The 22,047-nt window shown below is 39.2% G+C and overlaps 1 protein-coding gene across 8 annotated transcripts in view; it reads left to right on the top strand.

Moving 5' to 3' along the window:
* The window catches only part of osbpl6 (oxysterol binding protein-like 6), an 86,111-nt gene extending 64,578 nt beyond the window's left edge, over nt 1–21,533 (top strand). For 7 of the 8 annotated variants that reach the window (XM_061880164.1, XM_061880170.1, XM_061880167.1 and 4 more), the window contains 6 exons: nt 125–203; nt 474–618; nt 7,663–7,807; nt 9,388–9,514; nt 9,582–9,704; nt 19,780–21,533. In XM_061880164.1, the coding sequence (XP_061736148.1) occupies nt 125–203; nt 474–618; nt 7,663–7,807; nt 9,388–9,514; nt 9,582–9,704; nt 19,780–19,891 (731 nt within the window). In that variant the 3' untranslated portion in view covers nt 19,892–21,533. Of the gene's footprint in view, nt 1–124; nt 204–473; nt 619–7,662; nt 7,808–9,387; nt 9,515–9,581; nt 9,705–15,791; nt 16,063–19,779 lie in introns of those variants that run through there. The other variant, XM_061880168.1, reaches the window with a different exon arrangement.
* The last annotated feature ends 514 nt before the right edge of the window (nt 21,534–22,047 follow it).

Raw genomic sequence — 22,047 nt, 5'->3', positions numbered from 1 at the left:
GGTGCTCGGTTTACAATAAGATGGATAAATGAAAGCTAGATATCTTTTCTTTTTTTTTTCAAATTAATACCGCCGCTCAATACTTGGATGTGGATTGCAATGGTCTTGCTGTTTATTCCCACAGATGTGAGGTGGAAAAACAAATTCTGGGGGAAATCAATGGAGATATTGCCAGTCGGGACAGTGAACCTCATGATTCCTAGGTAACCTCCGTCCTGAAAAACGCAATCTTTTAGATCTTTTCCTCCTGGTTCTGAATGAAAGTGAACCATCTACACATACTGCAGATATGTCATTCTCTATTGTGGGACTTTCAGCTTGCCAATGATCCCCACAACTATTTTTACCTCTGAATATCATTAATGCATGAATGCTGAACATTACAACGTGTACGACTAAACCGCAGGGAAAAAAAGTTCTTCTCTTTTCTTCCAGTCGCTTATTTTCTTTACAAGTATCTTGTGTCGTTTTAGTTTTGGAGATCACTACGAATGGAACAAAGTCACCACGTGCGTCCACAACATCTTGAGTGGACGGCGGTGGATCGAACACTACGGCGAGATCACCATCAGAAACACCAAGAGCAGCGCGTGCCTCTGCAAGCTCACCTTCGTCAAGGTAATGACATTTGATTACAGCTCAAACTTGTGCAGATTACAGATGTGTTCATTACACAGAATGGCTCTCAGTATTCATTATTCAGCTAACTGTGGCGTACTGACGACACCCCCGTCCACTGCGAGCCTCGTCTCCAGTCAGCCTTGAGAGCTAAATGTTCCTTCCACAACTCTCGAGCTTTGGAAGGAATTGTGATTATTTGGGAATTATTCTTAATCGCGTAAAAAAAATCAAAAAAAGTTTATTATTTTTCCTCCAAAATCTGTCCTGTCCAGTCACTTCAGTACATGTTTGGGTAGAATTTTGTCAAACAAAACCGGTTTTCTTTTAGGTAATATAGAAATGTATCAGAGCTGTTTATCTATTTTATGTAGTTAATCATAGTACTGGCAACCATCTATCCATCCATCCATTTTCTACCGCTTATTCCCTTTGGGGGCGCTGGTGCCTATCTCAGCTACAATCGGGCCAATGTTATCAAAAACAATATTGATTTTAAAACCTCTAAAGCAGGGGTGTCAAACATATGGCCCGCGGGTTGGATCAGGCCCGCGGAATGAGTTTGCGAAGTATAAAAATGAGCCGAAATTTTTGAATGAAAGAAACCGTTGTTCTAAATGTGTCCACTAGATGTCGCAATAGCAATTATTGTATCTTTGTAAATTATGCTTTATATGTGAAAAAAAAACAAAAAAACAGGTTGAGGGAAATGAGCAAACTATATAAATGACATCCTGTAATTTGATTTACAAAATTAGTTGATCTTGATGGATTGAAAATTCACACCAATTATCACATAATTTATTCAGAAAGTATAAATAACAACAAATAAAGATAAAATACTAGTAACCGCGACATGTAAGTGTAAAAAAAAACAAAAAAACATCATTATGATTTGTACATTTTTCAGAATGTGCTTGTTCTAGTACTGGCAACTATCCATCCATCCATTTTCTACCGCTTATTCCCTATGGGGGCGCGGGGGGCACTGGTGCCTATCTCAGCTACAATCGGGCCAATGTTAACAAAAAAAATATTGACTTTAAAAGCTCTAAAGCAGGGGTGTCAAACATATGGCCCGCGGGTAGGAATGACTTTGCTAAGTATAAAAATGAGCCGAAATTTTTGAATAAAATAAACCGTTGTTCTAAATGTGTCCACTAGATGTCGCAATAACAATTATTGTATCTTTGTAAATTATGCTTTTTATGTAAAAAAAAAAAACATGCACAGGTTGAGGGAAATGAGCAAACTATATAAATGACATCCTGTAATTTGATTTACAAATTTAGTTGATCTTGATGGATTGAAAATTCACACCAATTATCACATAATTTATTCAGAAAGTATAAATAACAACAAATAAAGACAAAATACTCGTAACCGCGACATGTAAGTGTAAAAAAAAAAACAAAAAAAAAACATCATTATGATTTGTACATTTTTCAGAATGTGCTTGTTCTAGTACTGGCATCTATCTATCCATCCATCCATTTACTACCGCTTATTCCCTTTGGGGGCGCTGGTGCCTATCTCAGCTACAATCGGGCCAATGTTATCAAAAAAAATATTGATGTTAAAAGCTCTAAAGCAGGGGAGTCAAACATATGGCCCGCGGGTTGGAATGACTTTGCTAAGTATAAAAATGAGCCGAAATTTTTGAATAAAATAAACAGTTGTTCTAAATGTGTCCACTAGATGTCGCAATAGCAATTATTGTATCTTTGTAAATTATGCTTTATTGGTAAAAAAAAAAAACAAGTTGAGGGAAATGAGCAAACTATATAAATGACATCCTGTAATTTGATTTACAAATTTAGTTGATCTTGATGGATTGAAAATTCACACCAATTATCACATAATTTATTCAGAAAGTATAAATAACAACAAATAAAGATAAAATACTATTAACCGCGACATGTAAGTGTAAAAAAAAACCAACAACATTATGATTTGTACATTTTTCAGAATGTGCTTGTTCTATTTTTAAACAAAGAAAACAATCTGAAGTTGTCTTTATTTTGAAGTTATCGTGCCGCGATTTTACCAGTCCGGCCCACTTGGGAGTTGATTTTCTCCATGTGGTCCCCAATATAAAATGAGTTTGACACCCCTGCACTAAAGGCTTAGTGGCCACATGCGTGGACAGCACCTTTTAGCTCTTATTTCCAAAATTGTGTACACTACTGAATTGGGGTCTTATGGCCACTTATGTGGACACTTATACTGCCATCTGGTGGTGGCAGAAGAGTATAACATACAATGGAATTTGTAAAAATAAGAATTAGCATGTCACTAAACATGAAGTACACGTTTGTGTACTTATGGACTAAGTACATCATATCAAAAGATGATTCTTAGTTTTATTCTAATTAGGGTCCAATAAGCCCAAATAGCAAAGATAAATTAAAAAAAACATGTAACAAACAGCTTGGGCCTTAAGAGGTTAAATTGAGAATTATTTTGAATCGAGAATCAATTCTGAATCAAATCAAATCATGTGGTCCCCGCAACCTAATCAAACACTTGCAACATACTCATGGAATAAAACTGAAGGACTGCTAATTATTGCGAATGAGAATGTCTTTTTTACCACGCCTCGGTGAGTAGACTCGCAAAGTTTATGGTTATTAACTCAACTCCACTTATATAATTTGCTGCCTTTAATGTCTTTAATTGTGAACAACGTTAGTCCCTAAGGGTATGGAAAGCTAGCCCGACAGGTCCGCCAAACAAGGTCAAATTATATTTATCGCTGTTTTATTTCATTTAACTTGTGAGAAGCAGTGGTGAACATTGCAAGTTTAGCCTCTATTGAAACATTGCAGAGACAATACCCTCACTACTGCATGCATGCTGTGCTGCTACTTTCTTTGTCTTTACCCTACACTGCAAGCAGAGTTGACTTGTTTTTTTGCATACAAAACACTTCTTTGTAATCTACAGAACATGTAATGGTAGTTCTTTGGTCAAATTGTTGCAAAGATGATGTTTTACAGACCATCTCCTTTTAAACGTCTACTCGGGACGATCCGTTTTGTGGGCAGTCTTATTTACCTGCCTTCACCTTGACTACGTCTACTCCCCGTCAGCCATGTGGTAGTTTTTAGCGTTCCATACCCATCTCATCCATCCATTTTCTACTGCTTGTCCCTTTTGAGGTCGCGGGGGTGCTGGAGCCTATCTCAGCTGCATTTGGGCGGAAGGCGAACAGATGTAAATTAGAACTATGTGGGACTTTCGTGTTCAGTGGCCATAGATGAGGCCAAAGTCGGGACCCGGGGTGGACCGCTCGTCTGTGTATCGGTTGGGGACGTCTCTGCGCTGCTGACCTGTCTCTACTCGGGACTGGACTCTCACTATTATGTTAGATCCACTATGGACTGGACTCTCACACTTTTATGTTAGATCCACTATGGACTGGACTCTCACACTTTTATGTTAGATCCACTCGAGACTGGACTCTCACTTTTATGTTAGATCCACTATGGACTGGACTCTCACTTTTATGTTAGATCCACTATGGACTGGACTCTCACAGTATTATGTTAGATCCACTATGGACTGGACTCTCACACTATTATGTTAGATCCACTATGGACTGGCCTCTCACACTATTATGTTAGATCCACTATGGACTGGACTCTCACACTATTATGTTAGATCCACTATGGACTGGACTCACACTATTATGTTAGATCCACTATGGACTGGACTCTCACTTTTATGTTAGATCCACTATGGACTGGACTCTCACACTATTATGTTAGATCCACTATGGACTGGACTCTCACTATTATGTTAGATCCACTATGGACTGGACTCTCACTTTTATGTTAGATCCACTATGGACTGGACTCTCACACTTTTATGTTAGATCCACTCGAGACTGGACTCTCACTATTATGTTAGATCCACTATGGACTGGACTCTCACTATTATGTTAGATCCACTATGGACTGGACTCTCACTTTTATGTTAGATCCACTATGGACTGGACTCTCACACTTTTATGTTAGATCCACTCGAGACTGGACTCTCACTATTATGTTAGATCCACTATGGACTGGACTCTCACACTATTATGTTAGATCCACTATGGACTAGACTCTAACACTATTATGTTAGATCCACTATGGACTGGACTCTCACTATTATGTTAGATCCACTATGGACTGGACTCTCACTTTTATGTTAGATCCACTATGGACTGGACTCTCACACTATTATGTTAGATCCACTATGGACTGGACTCTCACACTATTATGTTAGATCCACTATGGACTGGACTCTCACACTATTATGTTAGATCCACTATGGACTGGACTCTCACTTTTATGTAAGATCCACTATGGACTGGACTCTCACACTTTTATGTTAGATCCACTCGAGACTGGACTCTCACTATTATGTTAGATCCACTATGGACTGGACTCTCACTTTTATGTTAGATCCACTATGGACTGGACTCTCACACTTTTATGTTAGATCCACTCGAGACTGGACTCTCACTATTATGTTAGATCCACTATGGACTGGACTCTCACACTATTATGTTAGATCCACTATGGACTAGACTCTAACACTATTATGTTAGATCCACTATGGACTGGACTCTCACTATTATGTTAGATCCACTATGGACTGGACTCTCACTTTTATGTTAGATCCACTATGGACTGGACTCTCACTATTATGTTAGATCCACTATGGACTGGACTCTCACTTTTATGTTAGATCCACTATGGACTGGACTCTCACACTATTATGTTAGATCCACTATGGACTGGACTCTCACACTATTATGTTAGATCCACTATGGACTGGACTCTCACACTATTATGTTAGATCCACTATGGACTGGACTCTCACTTTTATGTAAGATCCACTATGGACTGGACTCTCACACTTTTATGTTAGATCCACTCGAGACTGGACTCTCACTATTATGTTAGATCCACTATGGACTGGACTCTCACTATTATGTTAGATCCACTATGGACTGGACTCTCACTTTTATGTTAGATCCACTATGGACTGGACTCTCACTATTATGTTAGATCCACTATGGACTGGACTCTCACTATTATGTTAGATCCACTATGGACTGGACTCTCACACTATTATGTTAGATCCACTATGGACTGGACTCTCACTTTTATGTAAGATCCACTATGGACTGGACTCTCACACTTTTATGTTAGATCCACTCGAGACTGGACTCTCACTATTATGTTAGATCCACTATGGACTGGACTCTCACTTTTATGTTAGATCCACTATGGACTGGACTCTCACACTATTATGTTAGATCCACTCGAGACTGGACTCTCACTATTATGTTAGATCCACTATGGACTGGACTCTCACACTATTATGTTAGATCCACTATGGACTGGACTCTCACACTATTATGTTAGATCCACTATGGACTGGACTCCTACATCTGCGGTCCCCTCCAAGGTTTCTCATTGTCCCATTGGGTTGAGTTTTTCCTTGCCCTGATGTGGGATCAGAGCCGACGATGTCATTGTGGCTTGTGCAGCCCTTTGAGACACTTGTGATTTAGGGCTATATAAGTAAACTTTGATTGATTGATACTTTGTATTAGAAATGGCAAAAGTGTAGGATGCATGTGCATGTACGGGCCAGTCTGCCCCACAACAAAAGGATAGAGAAAAATAATAAACTTGTTTAATACCACTCAAACTACAATGGCGGACTTGCACAATGCTCTTAGTGTAAAACGTGACCATATATGGAGATATCCAATGGCGTTACACTTGAGGAAAACACCACATGACTGGCTAATTCCAAATGGCTCGTTTAGAGGAAGTTAGATCAGGGGTAGGGAACCTATGGCTCTAGAGCCAGATGTGGCTCTTTTGATGACTGCATCTGGCTCTCAGATAAATCTTAGCTGACATTGCTTAACACGATAAGTAATGAATAATTCCACTGGTAATCACAGTGTTAAAAATAATCCATCCATCCATTTTCTACCGCTTATTCCCTTTTGGGGTCGCGGGGGGCGCTGGCGCCTATCTCAGCTACAATCGGGCGGAAGGCGGGTTCAAAATATAAAACATTCTCATGCATTTTTAATCCATCCATCCGTTTTCTACCGCACCTGTTCAAGAAGTTGCGTTAATGGCAAGAAGTTATTTATTTATTATTGGTTAGTGTGGGGCTTGCCCTCCTGGGGGTTCCTCAGACCACCAAGCACCGACATGAGAGCCTGTTCCAGGGTTACAATATTGTTTTATTTTTCAATAAGTCTCTCAGTTGCTTTCCAGCAATTGTATTTTTCTCTTTCGTTTTCGCTCGCGCTCTGGCTCCAGCCCCAACCCCGTCTCTCCTCCTGGCTGCTGCTTATAACAGAGCGACAGGTGATTAGGCCCAGGTGGGCCGTCTATGCACCTGTCACTTATTCAGAGGCCGGTCCTGGCACAACCCAGTTCACTGCAGGCCGGCAGGCCACACCCCCTCCACAGTTAGCTTTAGAATAACAATGGTAATACAAAGAATAAGAGACCTATTATACTCTGGAAATGTTGGTCTTACTTAAAAATGCACGCGTTTAGTTGTGTTCAGTGTTAAAAAAATATTATATGGCTCTTATGGAAATACATTTTAAAATATTTGGCTTCTTGGCTCTCTCAGCCAAAAAGGTTCCCGACCCCTGAGTTAGAGGAAGGCAAGATTATTTTATAAATATCTGCACTGTGCCTCCATGGTTTGATTTGAAATTTCCCAGACTTACGCAGATCTCAAATGCACAAAAACTGTTATAATTAGGTAAGAAGAGTTACTTTTGCATAGTAGGTCCCCTCTAAGGCCTAAAAGGCAAATACTTCACTCGTGTGAAATATTAAATAAATATTGGACCATGTTTTTGGATCTCTGTTTACACTAAATTACATCTTTGATATAGTACAGTTAAGTGTATGGCTAAATATAAGTATCAGTATGAAGAATATCGATAAAATCCTAACATTATATAGTAGGTCCCAAGTGCTCATACTGGACATTTTTTTCTTTTAGGGAAACTACTGGAGTTCTAACGTGAACGAGATCCAAGGATTCGTCATGGACCAAGAAGGGAAAGTCATCCACAGGCTATTTGGGAAATGGCATGAGGGTCTTTACTGCGGCGTTCCTCCCTCTGCCAAATGTATCTGGAGGCCAGGTAGGCAGCCGGACAAACAACCACCACCACTACTACTCCTACTACCACCACCACTACTACTACTACTACTACTACTACCACTACCACTACTACTACTACTAGTACTACTACCACTACTACTACCACCACCACCACCACTACTATACTACTACCACTACTACTACTACTACCACCACCACTACTACCACTACTACTACTACTACTACTACTACTACTACTACCACCACCACTACTATACTACTACCACTACTACTACCACCACTACTACTACCACTACTACTACTACTACCACTACTACCACTACTACTACTACTACTACCACCACAACTACTATACTACTACCACTACTACTACTACTACCACCACCACTACTATACTACTACCACTACTACTACCACCACCACCACCACCACTACTACTACTATACTACTACCACTACCACTACTACTACCACCACCACCACTACCACTAACTACTACTACCACCACCACTACTATACTACTACCACTACTACTACCACCACTACTACTACCACTACTACTACTACTACTACCACTACTACCACTACTACTAATACTACTACCACTACCACCACTACCACTACTACTACCACCACTACCACTACTACTACCACTACTACTACTACCACCACTACTACTACTACCACCACCACTACTACCACTACTACTACTACCACCACTACCACCACCACCACTACCACCACCACCACCACCACCACTACTACTACTAATACTACTACTACTAATAATAATAATACTACTACCACTACTACTACTAATAATACTACTACCACTACTACTACCGCCACCACCACCACTACTACTACTACCACCACCACCACCACCACCACTACTACTACTAATAATACTACTACCACCACTACTACTACTACTACTACTACTACTACTACCACTACTACTACCACTACTACTACCACTACTACTACTACTACTACTACTACTACTACTACCACTACTACTACCACTACTACCACTACTACTACTACTACTACTACTACTACTACCACTACCACTACCACCACTACTACATCTACTACTACTACTACCACTACTACTACTACTACTACTACTACCACTACCACCACTACTACTACTACTACCACTACTACTACTACTACTACTACTACTACTACTACCACTACTACTACTACCACTACTACTACTATCACTACCACTACTACTACTACTACCACCACCACTACTACCACTACTACTACTACTACTACCACTACTACTACTACCACTACTACTACCACTACTACCACTACTACTACTACTACCACTACCACTACTACTACTACTACCACTACTACTACCACTACTACTACTATTACTACTATCACTACCACTACTACTACTACTACCACCACCACTACTACCACTACTACTACCACTACTACCACTACTACCACTACTACTACTACTACTACTACTACTACTACCACTACTACTACTACTACTACCACTACTACCACTACTACTAATACTACTACTACTACTACAGAGACCCATCTCATGTTGATGCTCGTCCTCTTTTAGGCTCCATGCCCACAGACTACGAGCTGTACTACGGCTTCACCAGGTTCGCCATCGAGCTAAACGAGCTGTGTCCCGAGTTAAAAGATGTCCTCCCGCGGACTGATGCGCGGTTCAGGCCCGATCAAAGGTCACAAGACCTGCTGACAATATATCCTGAGCGACAGGACGACAACATAACTTATTGGTCCACACAGGCATCTAGAAGAAGGGAACTTGGAGATCGCCGCTTTGGAGAAGCAGCGGATTGAAGACCTGCAGAGGACCAGGCGGAAGTGGAATGAGGAGAACAATGTCAAACAGGAGCCTTGCTTCTTCAGGTAAAGGTGTATCCACACCATCATATTCATTAAAGGGTATGTCTTTATCGTGCAAGCTAAAGTTGAGTGAGCGTGCTGTGAGATTTGATTATTGGATTTTTTTTTTTAGTCTTTTCATGTTTTAGTAGTACTTAGACTTACAAGCATGGTTTGTACGTCTAATCAGCCCCGCCCACTGAAATGTATCGAATTTAATTTAGTCATTTTAAATCATCACAATTATTTTGTCACTGCAAAATAATCGGGAAACCATAATTATTACATAAACTATTATCAAACAAAATATATAATTCTAGCAACTACAGATGTCCAATAATGGCTTTTTTGCCAATATCCAATATTGTCTAACTCTTAATGACCGATTCCGATATCAACCGATACTGATACATACAGTGGTGGAATGAACACATTATTATGCCTAATTTTGTTGTGATGCCCCGCTGGATGCATTAAACAATGTAACAAGGTTTTTCCAAAATAAATCAACTCAAGTTATGGAAAAAAATGCCAACATGGCACTGCCATATTTATTTTTTAAGTCACAAAGTGCTTTTCTTTTTTTTAACATGCCTCAAAACAGCAGTTCAGAATTCAAGACATGCTCTCCCTAAGAGAGCATGAGGAGGTTGAGGTGTGCTGGGTTTTGAGGGCTGGGGGTTAGCGGGGGGTTTATATTGTAGCGTCCTGGAAGAGTTAGTGCTGCAAGCAGTACTGGGTATTTGTTCTGTCGTGTTTATGTTGTGTTACGGTGCAGATGTTCTCCCGAAATGTGTTTGTCATTCTTGTTTGGTGTGGGTTCACAGTGTGGCGCATATTTGTAACAATGTTAAAGTTGTTTATACGGCCACCCTCAGTGTGACATGTATGGCTGTTGACCAAGTATGCCTTGCATTCATTTGTGTGTGTTATGTGATTGGGCCGTCACGCAAAGGCAGTGCCTTTAAGGTTTATTGGCGCTCTGTACTTCTCCCTACGTCCGTGTACCACTCCATAAAACGGTGTTTTAAAAAGTCAGAAATTTTACTTTTTGAAACAGATACCGATAATTTCCGATATTACAATTTAAAGCATTTCTCGGCCGATAATATCGGCAGTCTGATATTATTGGACATCTCTAGTAGCAACCCGACTCGTAAGTTAATTACTGTATTTTCCGGACCATAAAGCGCACCGGATTATTTTTTTAAATCTGTTTTCATATATTAGGCTCACCGGATTATAGGGTACATCATAGGAGTCATATTATTATTTTTTTCTAAATGTAAAAGACTTCCTTGTGGTTTACATAACATGTAATGCTGGTTCCTGGGTCAAAATGTTGCATAGATGATGTTTTATGGATCATTTTTAGGTCGCTTTCTGACAGTCGCCTCAGGATGCACCGTTTTGTGGGCATTTACGTGCCTCCACTTCGACAGCGTCTTTTCTCCGTCATCTTTGTTGTAGCGGTGTAGCGTGCAAGGACGGGAGTGGAAGAAGTGTCAAAAGATGGAGCTAACTGTTTTAATAACATTCAGACTTTACTTCAATCAATAACGGAGCAGCATGTCCTCATCCAGAAACAACAACAAGGCCAGAAATGTGTCCCGTGTAAAACCGACCGACCGGACTCTATAATAACTAAAGTTCCTTGGGTGAATAATGTGAACTCACTATGTTTTAGTGCTTGCATGGCGAGTTTACTGACAGATATAAAAACTTGACACTACTTTATATTAGAAATGGCAACAGCGCAGGATGAATGTCCCATAACAAAAAGATAGAGAAAAAGAAGAAGCTTATCAACTACAGAGGCAGATGCGTGCCATTTTCCAAGATTTATACAGATCCCAAATACAGATTAGCAGGTACCAGAAGGTAAGAAAAGTTGCTTTTGCATAATATTGCAAAACAAATCACCCAAAAATGTCTTACCTTATACACACAGCATAATAATACTCCTATGTTGAATCACAGTACAATCCAGCAAGCGGTGCGGCTTCATAGCTTACCAACGTCCTGCTAAAACATTTTCATAGATTTTTGAGCGCCGTGTGTAATGTTCTACATTTTCGATGGAACATATAAAATGTTGGTGTTGCTTACTTAAGTCGTGTTGCCATTATATTGCAGTCTACACGTATCTCTTATGTGTGACTGCCATCTACTGGTGACAATTATCATTAAACCATGTACCCAATAAAATTGCTTCAAAGGTGGGTAAGCAAAACCAGAACTATTCCATACATTAGGTGCACCGGGTTATAAGGCTCACTGTCGAGTTTTGAGGGAAAAAAGGACTTAAAGTGCGCCTTACATTCCAGAAAATTAAACACACAAAAAATAAAATGCTTAAACAGTTTAAAGACTTTGATGTGTTATTAATTTAACAGTTATCAAAGAATAACATTATTATAACAATACAAAATAAAAAATACCAACATAAAGTATGATTATTGATAAATAAATGATTAATATTTATATTAATATTATTATAAATCTAAGATTAGCTTTGTTGATCCAACTGGGGGATAATGTGACTCATGTGAGTACTCGAGTGTTATTGTCATTAATGCTCATTTTATTTATTATTCATTATTTATTATATCTGTCTGTGTTGGCCCTGCGATGAGGTGGCGACTTGTCCAGGGTGTACACCGCCTTCCGCCCGATTGTAGCTGAGATAGGCGCCAGCGACCCCAAAAGGGAATAAGCGGTAGAAAATGGATGGATGGATGCCATGTTAACAACTGGAATGTACATAATTAGATGGTATTGTTGTTATTCTACAGGCACCTCATGTCATGTTAGTCTTCTAAACTTGCTATAATAACTTACAATGCCTGTAGTTTATTTAAACTTGCTATAATAACTTACAATGCCTGTAGTTTATTTAAACTTGCTATAATAACTTACAATGCCTGTAGTTTATTTAAACTTGCTATAATAACTTACAATGCCTGTAGTTTATTTAAACTTGCTATAATAACTTACAATGCCTGTAGTTTATTTAAACTTGCTATAATAACTTACAATGCATGTAGTTTATTTAAACTTGCTATAATAACTTACAACGCATGTAGTTTATTCGAGACAAACAGGAAGAATTTCTCACGTTAAATAAAGCTCTTGACAGGAGTACCTGTTTGTTTGTTTGTTTATTTACACTGAACTGACTCAACGTTTAGCTACTGACTACAAGTAAACATACTCTAACTCCATTATTATGTCTTACCTTTACTTTGGCGTGAAAAGCTGCATCATAATGGACGTATTGAAACCCTTTAATCTTTCTTTTGGCAGGTTTTGCAAATGGGTGAGCCATCGTCTTTATAAGAGAAGTACTTTATTCAAGACAGAAGTATTGCTTCCCAGAGAAAGCTCTTCATTTACTTCTTTGAAATGCAATCCATAAACATGACACATGCATCTCTGGTCTAGACAGAACATTATTTCAATGTGAGTAAGATGCAGGATATGCAGTCGGCGTCTACTACTAGCTTTTGAGCAAATGGAAGATAAACTTGTTTTGAATGATCTCTGTATTTAATGGTTTCTTCAAAAAGCAGGGCAGAAAAAAAAAAAATTTGAAAAAAATAGTAAATCGATTTTCTAGTACATTTTTTGTGCCATATAGCCCAGGCCTTTTTGATACTATTTTAATCACAAACTTTGTAAGTCTTTCGTTGCTATAAATCATATATATATATATATATATATATATATATATATATATATATAATAGCCTCAAGATACAGGCAACTTGTTTTTCCATTCTACTGGTGCCTTTAAGATATTTAACACTCTACTGCCTGCCATATGGCCGCTAGATTAGATTGTGCACCCTCCCCAATTTGTCACGTTTCATTTGTCAGGTAAACCATGATGAATCTCCTTCCTACTGTACATGTAACACACTTTTTTTGTGCTTAAAATAATATGTATTGGAAATGCTCTGATGTCAATTTTACTGCACAGTCTGAGTCTGTCTGCTAACGCTTTGTTTGTGGAGGCATTCTCAGATTGAAAATGAACTTTTCCACTTCTCTATCCCCTAAAGTAACAAAATGCATCTTTTGTAGAACAAACTGTTAAATAGAAATCTTGAGAACGAACATCACCGCTATTTTGTCTACAGTCCCAGTCGAAAATAAACTTCATAAACAGTAGGGATATCTGATATTATTGGCCGATAAAACAGTGGTCCTCAACCTTTTTGTAGCTGATTGGTACCGGGCCGCAGAATTATTTTTTATTATTATTATTAGTATTATTATTTTTTGTCATGAAAAAGGGAGTTTTTTTGGGTTGGTGCACTAATTGTATCTTGTGTTTTTTATGTTGATTTAATAAAAAAAATAACAACAAAAATCTTGAAAGTTATTCTGCGACCCGGTACCAATCGAGCCCGGTGGTTAGGGACCACTGCTTTAAAATGTAACATCGGAAATTAGCGGTATCTGTTTCAAAAAGTAAAATATATGACTTTTTTTAAAAACGCCGCTGTGAACACGGACGTGGGCAGAAGTACAGAGTGCCAATAAACCCTGAAGGCCCAGTCACATAATATTTACGGCTTCTCACACACACAAGTGAATCCAAAGCATACTTGGTCAACAGCCATACACACTGAGGGTGGCCCTATAAACAACTTTATCACTGTTACAAATATGCGCCACACTGTGAACCCACACCAAAGAAGAATGACAAACACATTTCGGGAGAACATCCGCACCGTAACGCAACATAAACACAACAGAACAAATACCCAGAACCCCTTGCAGCACTAACTCTTCCGGAACGCTAGAATATACCCCCGCTCACTCCCACTTTACACTTCTCAAACCGAATTCCAAGCTGCTGTTTTGAGGCATGTTAAAAAAAATAATGCACTTTGTGACTTCAATAATAAATATGGCAGTGCCATGTTGGCATTTTTTCCATAACTTGAGTTGATTTATTTTGGAAAACCTTGTTACATTGTTTAATGCATCCAGCGGGGGCATCACAACAAAATTAGGCATAATAATGTGTTCATTCCACCACTGTATGTATCGGTTGATATCGGAATTGGTAATTATGAGTTGGACAATATCGAAATATCGGCAAAAAGACATTATCGGACATCTCTAATATCGGCAAAAAGAACTTATCGGACATCTCTAACAAACAGCATATGGGTTTGGCAGAAAAAAAGCCATCATTTATGTCCGTGCACGACAAGATTAGATTAGTCATCATAGGACCCGGGTCCTTCAACGAGTACAGAGCGATCGCATTCCTGTCATTCCATGACTGGACTACGGAAGTAATGACAGAGTGTGGCGTTAATCAAAGCAGTCCCAGCATGATTGGCGTAGTGCAAGTACACCAATCATGCTGTAAGACTCACTGAACATTATTAGCAGACCTTCTAAAACCAGGGGGTGTGTTGGGGGCATTATTCTCCACTCTTGCTGATATTCCCTGGAATGATGATGTAGTTCCTTTCTGAGCGTGCGCCATTGTTAAGGTTCTGGTATCAGCGTCACAATGACGACAGCATCACTGAATGGGAAGAATCACGTCGCCCTTTTTGGGTGTGACTAGACTGAGTCACTACAATTTGTTCCTAGAAAATACATCTATGCTGCAGATGATAGTAATAATAGTATTCATTAGGGGTGGGCAAATTAATGCGTTAATTACGCGTTAACTCATCAATCCATTAACGCCGACAATTATTTTATCGCACATTTGCGTATGTTGTTTACATGCTTTTATTTTGTTAACGCCTTTTCTTAACAAGATGGTGTCGCCCGGCGTGGAGGGGCTCTTGGTAAAGATGGAACATTTGGCAAAAATACCGGACAATTCTGCAAATTTCCTGGCTGGCTTACAGCGTGGTCACTCCGGGATCACTTACGACCGCCAGACAATTCTGGATGTGGATAGATCGGGCCGTTTTGGACTGAATGAGGCGTGCTTGCTAGAGCGGCTAGCTAGCATGGGAATACTTTGCCGGCTACATCCAGCGGCCTGTGAAGCAGCGGAGTATATGTGTTGTCTGTCTATTTATGAATAATGCAGACCAGGAGTGTTGGCTGACTTCTTAACGTTTGCTTTCAGAGCGTGCATATCACAACATACAAGATGCCGTCATGGCGACACAACCTATACATGCTCCTCACTCCTGTTGCATGCTGGGTAGGGTAGTTCTTTTTTTCCCTGGCTCATAACATCACAATATAGTACCATGTATGTGATGCGTTCAGTTTATCAAAGCACCAAGCAAACAATCGGAAAATTCCCATCATATCAATTCCTAGATATGGTCATAATTATTTTAAGTGCACTACGCAGAATAAACACAACATTATTAATATTGCTACTACGGATAACTTGATCAAATATTCCCTAAAACAGCCCACTACCTATAGTATAGTTTTTTAAACATAAGATCCCTGATAAAAAAAATGTTTCTGCTGTTACCTCAGAAATTGCCTGTTCAGATGTTATGATTGTGGCTCAGAGATTTGTATGTAGATTATATTTATTTTCCATAACAAACAGGATAACTTAAATACCCTGGCAGTGGCAATAAGCTTAAATGTTTGTATTTACATTTTTGGAGTTGATTTTCATCAAATATGCTATTTAACTGCTACTGTTTAACAAGGACTGATTTAAATTGTGTTTGCACAACAAATGTTTTGGCGCTTTTGTTCATGTGGGAGAATATTCCAATAAAGGTGCACTACACACTACTTTTGAATTCATTATTGGGCTTTGCGTATACAATGCAGTTAATCGCGATTAATCAGAGAAATAGTGCGATTAACTTCGATTAAAATTTTTTAATCGTTGCCCAGCCCTAGTATTCATACATCACCTTAAGTCACACAGCAAAAACTGTTCTCTAAGTAAGATGAAATATCTCAAATAAGGCTGATATTTGCTTTTTATTTTTTGTCTGATAAGATCATTCTTCTCACTAAGCAGATTTTATGTTAGTGTTTTACTTGTTTTAAGTGTTTAGGTCCTAAATGATCTCAGTAAGATATTACAGCTTGTTGCTGAGATGTGATGACCTATATTGAGTAAAACATGCTTGAAACTAGAATATCAAGTGTTGCAAAGCTGTGTCATCAACACTCAAAAGTATAAAACTACTTTTTTAAAGTAATCATTTCTTACTTGAAGTCCTACAGAAATGAGATGTTCTTATTTAAACGGGGATAGCAGGTCCATTCTATGTGTCATACTTCATCATTTTGCGATATTGTCATATTTTTGCTGAAAGGATTTAGTAGAGAACATCCACGATAAAGTTTGCAACTGTCGGTGCTAAAAGAAAAGCCCTGCCTGTACCGGAAGTAGCAGACGATGACATCACAAGTGTGGGGGCTCCTCACATATTTACATTGATTTTAATGGGAGCCTGCAACAAACAGAGCTATTCGGACGGAGAAAACGACAATTTCCCAATTAATTTGAGCGAGGATGAAAGATTTGTGTTTGAGGATATTGATAGCGACGGACTAGAAAAAAAAAAAAAAAAAGTTAACAAAAACAACGCCATTGCATTGGGACAGATTCCGATGTTTTTAAACACATTTACTAGGATAATTCTGGGAAATCCCTTATCTTTCTATTGTGTTGCTAGTGTTTTAGTGAGTTTAACAGTACCTGATAGTCGCAGGTGTTTGTCCACTGGTGTGTTGACGCCAGTGTCTCTGAGGGAAGTCACAAAGCGGCAGCAGGACGGACGCTCAGCTGATATCCGGTAAAAAGTGACTTTTTAACCACAACCCTAACCCTAACACACCGAAACCTGCTGGTTGACATTTGGTCTGAATTTATGTTCGCTTGACCGCTCTGATCCATAGTAAATTTTCCCGCCCGGGAATTTTAAACAAGGAATCACCGTGTGTTTGTGTGGCTAAAGGCTAAAGCTTCCCAACTCCATCTTTCTACTGTGACTTCTCCATTATTAATTGAACAAATTGCAAAAGATTCAGCAACACAGATGTCCAGAATACTGTGGAATTATGCCGTTAAAGTAGACTACATTTAGCTGTGTGTGTGTGCAGCGCTCATACTTCCTGAAACCCTGTGACGTCCTGCGTACACGTCATCATTACACCACGTTTCCAAGACAAAACTCCCGGGAAATTTTAAATTGTAATTTAGTAAACTAAAGCGGCCGTATTGTCATGTGTTGCAATGTTAATATTTCATCATTGATATATAAACTATCAGACTGTGTGGTCGCTAGTAGTGGCTTTCAGTAGGACTTTCAAGCATGAAAAAAATAATCATGATGCCGAGCACATATCATGATGTCAAGATAATGACAATAGCATTTACTTCATTTAAGAATATTTTTTAACATATTGAGCAAAAAGGTCTAATTTTTTTCTACCAAGAAAAGTGCACTTGTTATTAGTGAGAATATACTTCTTTTAAAGTAGTTTTGGGGTTCATTGAGGTTATCTAATTTTTCTTGTTTTGGAAAGTCTTGACAACCCGAATTTTCTTGTTTTATTGGCAGATAATTTTGCTTAGTTCAAATAAAATACCCCTCATTTTTGTATTTTTTTTCCTGATTTGGAAAGTCTTGAGAAGCCGAATTTTCTTGTTCTATTGTCAGATAATTTTGCTTAGTTCAAATAAAATATGCCTAATTTTTTTTTCTGAGTGTGAATGTTGTCTGTCTGTCTGTGTTGGCCCTGTGATGAGGTGGCGACTTGTCCAGGATGTACACTGCCTTCGCCCGATTGTAGCTGAGATAGGCACTAGCGCACCCCGCGACCCCAAAGGGAATAAGCGGTAGTAAATGGATGGATGGATTAGAACAGATGACAGCCAAATGGACTTTGCTGTTTTTTGTTCTATTGGCAGATCATTTTGATTAATTCAAATAAAATACCCCTCATTTTTTTTTCTTGTTTTAGAAAGTCTTGACAAGCCAAATGTTCTTGTTTATTTGCAGATAATTTTGCTTAGTTTAAGTAAAATACCCCTCATTTTTGTATTTTTTTTTCTTGTTTTGGAAAGTCTTGACAAACCGAATTTTCTTGTTCTATTGGCAGATAATTTTTCGTAGTTTAAATAATATACCCCTCATATATATTTTTTTTCTTGCTTAGGAAAGGCTTGACAAACCGAATTTTCTTGTTTGATTGGCAGATAATTTTGCTTAATTTAAATAAAATACCCCAAATTTTTGTAAATTTTTTCTTGTTTTAGAAAGTCTTGACAAGCCAAATGTTCTTGTTTATTTGCAGATAATTTTGCTTAGTTCAAATAAAATACCCCTCATTTTTGTTTTGTTTTTTCTTGTTTTGGAAAGTCTTGAGAAGCCGAATTGTCTTGATTTATTGGCAGATAATTTTGCTTAGTTCAAATAAAATACCCATAATTTTAGTTTTTTTTTTTCCCTGTTTTGGAACGTCTTGACAAACTGAATTTTTGGGGATATCGGCAGATAATTTTGCTTAATTTAAATAAAATACCCCTAATTTTTGTGGGGGTTTTCTTGTTTTTGAACACACTTTTTGCAGTGCACATATCGCACTTCAATTACTGTATATTTCGGGCTATAAGTCGCAGTTTTTTTCATAGTTTGGCCGGGGGTGCGACTTATACTCAGGAGCGACTTATGTGTGAAATTATTAACACATTACCGTAAAATATCAAATAATATTATTTATCTCATTCACGTAAGGGACTAGACGTATAAGATTTCATGGGATTTATGGATTAGGAGTGACAGATAGTTTGGTAAAGGTATAGCATGTTTTATATGTTCTAGTTATTTGAATGACTCTTACCATAATATGTTAGGTTAACATAGCAGTTGCTTATTTATGCCTCATATAACCTACACTTATTCAGCCTCTTCTTCACTATTCTTGATTTATTTTAAATTGCCTTTCAAATGTCTATTCTTGCTGTTGGGTTTTATCAAATACATTTCCCCCAAAACTGCGACTTATACTCCAGTGCGACTTATATATGTTTTCCCCTTCTTATTTTGCATTTTCGGCAGGTGCGACTTATACTCCGAACAACACGGTAGATCACTAAAAAGTGTGTCCTTGTTTCCTCCCAGGAAAGTGGTGGACTCCAACCGCAGGGAGCGCTGGCTCTCCAACAACATGTACTGGGAGTTGCGTAAAAGCCCCGGCTTCATCAACATGGAAGCTACAGTCAGCCTGTGGTAGCGACACACCCTTCCTTACCTCAGCACCACCGTGTGAAGAGGAACGCCTGCCGATGTTCTCGTCCAGGATCAACCTTCATTGTGCTTGCGGACGCCAGGTTGTCGGGGCGAGTCCCTCCTAGGTCTTCTCTCAGCTACTTTCATGACTCCTGAGTCGGTCCTCTGCCTTAAACGGACACTCGCAGTTAGCATTCTGTCATCTCGACTCCGGTATCATGCATGTTTAGAGGAGCGCTCACTGGCATCAGGCCAGATTGATTATAGCATTCATCTTGTAGACAAAAATAGGTATTTTTATAAAATATCTTGGCAGATTTTATTTTTGCCTTTTAATACGAGGAACGCGTCAAAACTCATCATGTTGTAGCTAGCACAGACACCACCACACTGGTTCTATCAGTCCGAGGAAGTGGTTCAAGGCCCAGCTGGCAGCCGCTCTGTCCGTACAGAGTGGACATACTTTGCTAGACTGCAGGGAAATCCACGCCGGCAACTTTTAGTACAAAGAGCAAAGCAGCAAGTAATCTACCTGTGCAATCTCAAGATTCTTCAAATTCTGTCCAAAGTCCACAAATGCATCACCTCCATGTACACACAAGTATTGTGGGAAGGACAGCAAAGGTGAGACTATGGAGCACCTCAACCCGGAAAAAGTAGTTGTTAAGGTCAGAGGTTACACACCTTGACTTAAAGATGGTCTGGATTGCTGTAATGAGGTGGCAACTTGTCCAGAGTGTACTCCGCCTGAATGCAGTTGAAATAGGCTCCAGCACCCCCTGCCACCCCGAACGGGACAAGCGGTAGGTAGTAAATGGATGGATGGATGGGCTGGATTTCCATCTTTGTTCTGGGCTTGAGTTGTTCCAGGAAAGACTAAAAAGGTCTACACCGCACTGGAAGTTTGTTGGAAGCATTGAATTAGTGAAATGAAGCAACTACAACTCCTGATTACCTGATAAAAAAAGCTTTGTCTTCATACTTTTGTCCATAAAGTGCATGTTGCGTTCAGGCAGCTACTCCATCCTGGGACAGCAGAGACACCTGCTGGGCGGTGTAAGAAAATGCAGTTCTTGATGCTGAACAATGAACTGTCAAGAGTATTTTCCCACAAACACACCAAAACAAGAGTCAGCCATAAAAAATAAAAAAACAAACAATTATAAACAAAGACGTAAGAAACACTAATCTGCTTAGCTGGCATATTTCTACGGACATGTTCCACTTGCTGTGCCTTACTGTGTTTGTGACTGACACTCACTGCTGGTAGAAGTTCTGCACACCTTGCACCTGCAACCAGACCATGAAGCTGAACATCTTACCTGACACGTCACGGCAGTTTGGACTCTTCCTCCAGCCTAAAGACAGCGTGGTCACCACCTGTGTAAATAGAAACATGCAGAAGAAGAAGAAGGAGCACCTTGCCCCCCCCATGCATGTCTCGCCTGCCAGTCATTGTTGAAGATGCCTTACAGGAAGGTTCCGTCTTCTCATCGGGACTTTGTTCATGTTGTGGAGCCGTCAGCTGATGGTTCCTTCTTAAAAAGTGCAATTTAAACCAAGAACATATCTCTCCATCCACACTTCTGCTACATCCTGCTTGTACTAATAAAACAGGACCTCAGTGAGAGGTTTATTCACCCAAATGTTTGTGTCTTCTGGAACATGTGGATCTAACATAATAGTGAGAGTCCAGTCCATAGTGGATCTAACATAATAGTGAGAGTCCAGTCCATAGTGGATCTAACATAATAGTGTGAGAGTCCAGTCCATAGTGGATCTAACATAATAGTGAGAGTCCAGTCCATAGTGGATCTAACATAATAGTGTGAGAGTCCAGTCCATAGTGGATCTAACATAATAGTGTGAGAGTCCAGTCCATAGTGGATCTAACATAATAGTGAGAGTCCAGTCCATAGTGGATCTAACATAATAGTGTGAGAGTCCAGTCCATAGTGGATCTAACATAATAGTGTGAGAGTCCAGTCCATAGTGGATCTAACATAATAGTGAGAGTCCAGTCCATAGTGGATCTAACATAATAGTGTGAGAGTCCAGTCCATAGTGGATCTAACATAATAGTGAGAGTCCAGTCCATAGTGGATCTAACATAATAGTGAGAGTCCAGTCCATAGTGGATCTAACATAATAGTGAGAGTC

This window comes from Nerophis ophidion, linkage group LG19 (genome assembly GCF_033978795.1).
Source record: "Nerophis ophidion isolate RoL-2023_Sa linkage group LG19, RoL_Noph_v1.0, whole genome shotgun sequence".
NCBI classification, from domain to species: domain Eukaryota; kingdom Metazoa; phylum Chordata; class Actinopteri; order Syngnathiformes; family Syngnathidae; genus Nerophis; species Nerophis ophidion.
This window is presented reverse-complemented; position numbering and strand designations above follow the sequence as displayed.